Below are 6,000 nucleotides of genomic sequence, written 5' to 3'. Positions count from 1 at the left end.
CTATGTTGAAAAATGTGGAAGGAGTTACATGACAAAATAATAATAATAAAGAATTAGAAAACCATAAAACAAAATAAAATAACGGCTAACAAAATTCGTTTGTGTCACTGAATCAGATTTTGTTCTCCTGGCCGCCTCACAGCGCCCAACATACTGTCCCACACACTGATCTCAGATCTGTCCTCATTCACGTACAGCGCGGTTTTTTTCTCCCTGGGTAGTCGTATGTTGATGACGTCGAGGTAATGGCCGCTCTCGCCGTGTCGTGCGGAATGTTTTATTTTCTCCACCATAGCTGTTAAAATAAACCGTACAGTATTTATTGTAGACTGTAAATAACGCTATCAGTGGGAGAGGGCAGTTCTTAACGCAGCAGTGCCGTCTTTGAAGAGCTCCAGGTCGGCAAGGTGAATGAAAATGTATGGTCGTTAGCAGCTAGCAGAGTGCAGCTGCGCTTTGAGCTTAAAGTTAGCTTCAGGGGAGGCTGCATTGTTAATTGAAAGACGAGACGAGTGTGCTACAATGTCCGCTCAGTGCTAAATCTGCAGTGTCCGCTTTGTATCCGATAAGCTAGCTGGTTTATCTGTTGATATTATTCAAGGAAAATTTGCTTTTTCGGCGAGGGCAGTGTGCTCGTTGGTTAGCCAGCTCTATTGGTGTTGAAGTTATAGGCCTTGTTGCCGACTAGCGCGACCCAGCTATTAGAAGTGTTAACTCAGTCAACAGTCGTGTTACGCTGCTGATGAACTGTAATATTTACAAACGTGGGCATGCTCTCTAATTGTGTACTTATCAGTAGGTTACTTAAAACATGGGACCCGTACGAGGCATTTGACGTATAGGAGGTTTTTAACTCATACCTGTGGCAGATAGCTGTTAGCTAGCTTGCTATTGCTAGGTTTTTCCTTTGCTGTTGAATTAGCAGCGCCAGAAACCACCCATTATATAGTAAATCCTGTTGTCATATATACATACATTGTTTTGTCTAATTCTCATATAAAATGCTTTTTAAATTTTAGTCCTTTCTATTCAGACAACCAGTTTATCAGCCCAAATGATAGCTAGCTTTTCTTTGCTCAAGCAAAGTCAAAATCACTTCAAAACAAACATATTGCTGTCATACAATTGTGTTGTTCAGTGTAAATTATGCTCTACTGTATCTGTTAATCTCATATGTCAAAATCTAACAAAAGATCTAACAATCAAGTTCTTCGCTCATTTGATTCAGTATTAGTTTGAGTGTGTGTAAATGTAAAATGTAAAAAAAAAAAAAAAATACAGAATGTCTTTTTTCTTTTAGTTCCCTTAATGTATTTTCATCAACAAAAACTGTGGGTTGTAGTCATTTGCAGAAAATACTTTGATATGGTAATATATTCTCTGGGTGCTTTATTTACATTTTGACAACTTTATAGGTTGTGTTAGTCAATATTCTGTAATTCTACCTGTTATGTAACCTGGCTAACACGCCAAGATGTTAGATTGGCAGGTTTTTGAAGGGAGTATAGCCAAGTGTTCATTCCATGAAATAGAAAAGCAGAAAGTTTATCAAAGTGTGACCTCAGTTAGGATATCACAGGTTGGCTGTTCCTTACACACTACTGTTTTTCTTTTTACACCAGAATAGTCTCTAATGGATACTCCTGAAAGCCCTACTCAGTCCCCTCAGTCTCCTGAGGAGGAGGAGAAGGGCCTTTCTGACAGTGAGCTGTTGGATTCTCCTGATGAAGAGGACAGGGTCATCTCAGACAGTGAGATTGTCCATGAAGAGGAGAATGGGGGGCTTGGTGAGGAGGATGAAGAGGTGCTGGAAAGCAGAGGAAGAAGTTCAGAATTAGAGGATGAGAGGGAAGAAGACGAGGAGGTGGTCCCTGACTTTGTCTCTGACCCAGAGGATGAGGAACCTGTCGGGGAAACAGAAGGGATGGGACAGGAGGATGGAACCATTATGCTGATGGAGGGGGATGAAGACGGTCCACAGGGGGACCAGTTAGATGGAGAGGATGAGAGGGATGGCGACGAGCAAGAGGATCGTGTCATCGACACTCCACAGTCTCCAGACTCAGAGCCAGAGCAGGGGAAGAGCTTCATTGTTGAAGAGGACGGAGAAGACAGGGAGGAAGAATACGGTGACTACAGAAAAGACAACTCAACAGAGCCAGAGACAGCTGAGTTGGATGATGAGGAGGAGGAAGACAAAAGCAAGGCTGAGGAGGAAGAGGAGGATGAAAGAATGAGAGCTCAGGAGGAGGAGAGGAGGAGAGCTGTTGTGGTGAGGGAGATGAAGGATGATTCGGCGTCTGTTTCCCGAGAACTGGACGAGCACGAACTGGATTACGATGAGGAGGTCCCAGAGGAGCCCAGCATTCCTGCACATGAGGAAGAGGAAGACGAGGAGGAAACAAAAGCGGAGGGAGAAGAAGAGGAGGAGAGTGAGGACAAGAGCAGTAAGAAGAAGGAGAAAAAACCAATCCTCCCCCCATCTCCTAAAGACTCTAAAGGGCCTGAGAGGAGTCGCAGAGATTCCTTCAGAGACAAGAAGAAGGATGAGGATGATGGAGAGATTGATGAAGGAGAGATTGATGTAAGTAATCATTGTTTGGATTATACGTTTACCAGTGTGAGGTGATTGGATGAGTGCAGGTAAATCGAAAAAATGCCTTCCGTTTTCACAAGTTCTGGTAGCTGTTCTTGAGTCTGAAATTATTGTTTGTTGACAAGTCATTTTTATTTAAATAACACATTTTAAAACAACAGGAGTTAAATCAAAATGCTTTCCAGTCAAGGCAGACAAGTTAGGATCTGCCTCAGCACAGGTTCACATGGAAAAAGTGAAAGGTTCATAAAAGGCAGTAAATACAAATAGTACAATAAAACAGTAATACAGAGAAGGCAGGACTAAAGTGGAAAATAGGAAAATAACAAGAGAAACAAAATGCAGTATGAAGAGGTTGTAAAGTAAGCATTAGCCTGAACTAAAAGCAAGTGAAAAAATGTGCGTCTTTAATATTTATTTAAAATTGTCAGTGGTGGAAAAAGACCTAATGTGGGATGGGAGGTTATTTCAGTGCTTGGGAGAAGTAACAGAAAGTGCTCAGACACCTTTGGTTTTGAGGGACTTAGTGAGGGATGAAGAGGAGTTGTGATGCTGACCTGAGTGACCTCGGGAGGAAATATGGGATTAGCAAGTCACTAATGTATTGTGATGAATTTTTATGTCTGAGCACAGCCATAGCCATGGCCAGGGGCATTATGTACATCAGTCTGTTTGTCCCATTCTTGTATACATGACACCTCAAGAAGGCCTTAAGGGAATTAATTGAAATTTGACACAAACATAAACTTGGACTTGAGGATGAAATGACTAGAATTCTGTGGTCAAAGATCAGTGTGGCCTCAAAAAACACGTTTATGGTCATAACTCACGAATTCATACAGTAATTCTGATAAAACTTCACAAATGTCTAATAGGATAAACTGATGAAGCGATAATTTTTGATTTCCAAAAGGTTAAAGGTCAGCTTCACTGTGACATCATAATGTGTTGCAAAAACACTTTACTGGCCATTATTCAACATCACATCTCAGGAACAGAAGGGGAGACATCTGGTCAGATACTGAATTGGTGACTCTAATCTTGGGTGCCCACCTTGAAACTGTGCTGATTGTATAGATCTCCTGTGCTGACGGGCTAAGGATGTGTGGAAAGCATCCACATTTTAGAATTTGTAGCTTCTTTTGAGCAACATCCATATTTGATGTATTGTTAGCTGTCATAGCTATATGAGTCTGGACAGACATGTATGCAAACTGCAGCTTGACTGGCTTGTTGAGGCGTACAACCGTGAGGCGGCAATTCTGGTTGTTTAAGGGTTGTGTCTACTACCTGGAAAATGTCAGGTCAGACTGACACCTACACAAGCACTCAAAGGAATCATGGTGTTCACGTTTTTCTTTTAATGACAGCAGTCAAAATAACAACTGAACAGTTATTTGAACTTTAAAGTTAAGTAAACATCAGAACATTTCTTCCTCACCATCTTCACCACCCTAGGAGCATTTAAAAAAACGCAGATATTTTTGTCTGCTTTTGCAGGTGGTTGACGCGACATATTGTCCGATGCACTCCGCCGTGCGCGATACAGAGAGTAGAGGAGAATTGTGAGCGCGCGACCGTGTAGACAGAAACAGAGACAGAAATAACATGCCGTCGTGTGAATAAGATAAATAACATAAGGCTACTCAGTTTGTTTAATAAAAGGACAAGGTTGTTCTATAGGAAAGGTAACCTTAAATGGTGCCCCCCTAATATAATGGTAAATGTATTATGGCTTTGACGAGTTTATGTCTGTACTCAGCCAAATATAATTTGTGGGAAGAAACTCCACTCTGTACAAGTGGACTAAGTGTTGTGCTGTTCACACAACCCCAACAGCACAGTGTGCACACAAGGGTACTTTTGGTCAAAAAGTAACCTGGATGATGGCTGCTTAGCTTAGCCATCTTGAAGTTACAACTGTACCCTAAACTGTGATGTGAGTAGTTACACTGTATGCGTACCTGCCAGGTTACTTGACTGCCGTGACTGCAGGAGACTAACAGGAGACCACAACATGTCCACAATTGTTTTGATACAAAGGTGGCAGAGGCTTGAGAGTGTGACTGGCGTGAGTGGTGCATACACAGGAAGCGTTGCGTGTCAAACACTTCGTATCCTGTGGCGTCGGTGGCTTAGTGGATAGAGCAAGCGCCCCATATACAAGGCTGTTGCCGCAGCAGTCCGAGTTCGGCTCCAGCTTGTGGCCCTTTGCTGCATGTCTCACACTCCCCCTTTCACGCTTGACTGTCAAATCAGAGTGATTGTTGATAAATGCACAATGGTTTTGTGTTAAGCACAGTGTCACATACTATTGATTGTTCCTGATTTTACGATAAGGGCTGTCACATTGTATTCATGTCCATAAATGTCCTTGTCCACTGACTTTTTATGTCGCATATTATTAATAATGCCAAATGCCTTGTACAGAATATTGTATCAACATGAATTACAAATTAAACGTTCATTAAATACCTTCTTCTCAGGATGATGATCTGGAGGAGGGGGAGGTCAAAGATCCCTCAGACAGGAAGATCAGACCACGTCCCATCTGCAGGTTCTTCATCAAAGGTAGGTAGTGAAGAGCAGGTCGTACCCAGAGCTCAACCAGTGTATCAGTGTGGCTGATATTTTCTGCCACTTCTAGCATATGACAGATATATGTGTATATGTACGCCAGTATGTAACAAGAAATTGCATTGCCACATTGGCAAAGACATGTTTGAGGTAATTTAGAAACAGTGTAGCTCTTACATAGCTTTTCCACGAGAGAGCAATGATGAGTTCATTTTTCAACAGTAAAATGTCTTCGCTTAGCACATGTATATCTCCGTCTGAAATCTTTAATAACCATGTTTAAGGGTCCCCTCTATTCCCTGTATAAAAGCGGGGAACCACTGGAATAAAAGATTTGACAACTGATGCTGCTCTGGAGGCTGATAACTGTCTATTCATAGAGTGTTTTACTTATGACATTAACTTTGGTCTATTCTGATAATGAACATAATTCTTTAGCTGTTGCTAAGACAACACTTTAGACTCTGGGAATTAGTATTTCATCAATGAGTGTGTTTACATGGACATGAATTATCTGAGGCTCATATCAATTTATTGGGATATGGTGTTCACATGAGCACAGAGCGATTGGGTTATACATATTCCCGTATACATAAAACATACTAGTAACCTGGTTACAGCTTACTGCGGTCTATTTGTGCAGGCACCTGTGATGTTTGCAAAAACAGATCGGCGATGGAAAATGAGAACAAAAGGAAATATATAAAATACATCACTTACTTTACGTTTACTTCCACCATACAACTTAACTTCTAATGTGTTCTCTGCCTGGTAGCAAACAGCTGTCTGCTGTGAGCGTGTCCGTCGTCCCTCTCTTTCTTACTCGA

General features: G+C 41.6%; 1 protein-coding gene across 1 annotated transcript in view; it reads left to right on the top strand.

The window, feature by feature from the left end:
• Nucleotides 1-221: 221 nt before the first annotated feature.
• Nucleotides 222-6,000, top strand: part of zc3h18 (zinc finger CCCH-type containing 18) — a 43,412-nt gene continuing 37,633 nt past the window's right edge. The window contains exons 1-3 of the mRNA XM_050072834.1: nucleotides 222-407; nucleotides 1,623-2,584; nucleotides 5,083-5,167. Coding sequence (XP_049928791.1) covers nucleotides 1,634-2,584; nucleotides 5,083-5,167 — 1,036 coding nt within the window. The 5' untranslated portion in view covers nucleotides 222-407; nucleotides 1,623-1,633. The remainder of the gene's footprint in view (nucleotides 408-1,622; nucleotides 2,585-5,082; nucleotides 5,168-6,000) is intronic.

Source organism: Epinephelus moara, chromosome 20 (assembly GCF_006386435.1).
Source record: "Epinephelus moara isolate mb chromosome 20, YSFRI_EMoa_1.0, whole genome shotgun sequence".
Taxonomy (NCBI): domain Eukaryota; kingdom Metazoa; phylum Chordata; class Actinopteri; order Perciformes; family Serranidae; genus Epinephelus; species Epinephelus moara.
The sequence above is the reverse complement of the archived record's forward strand: the minus strand, read 5'-3'. Positions and strand labels throughout refer to the sequence as shown.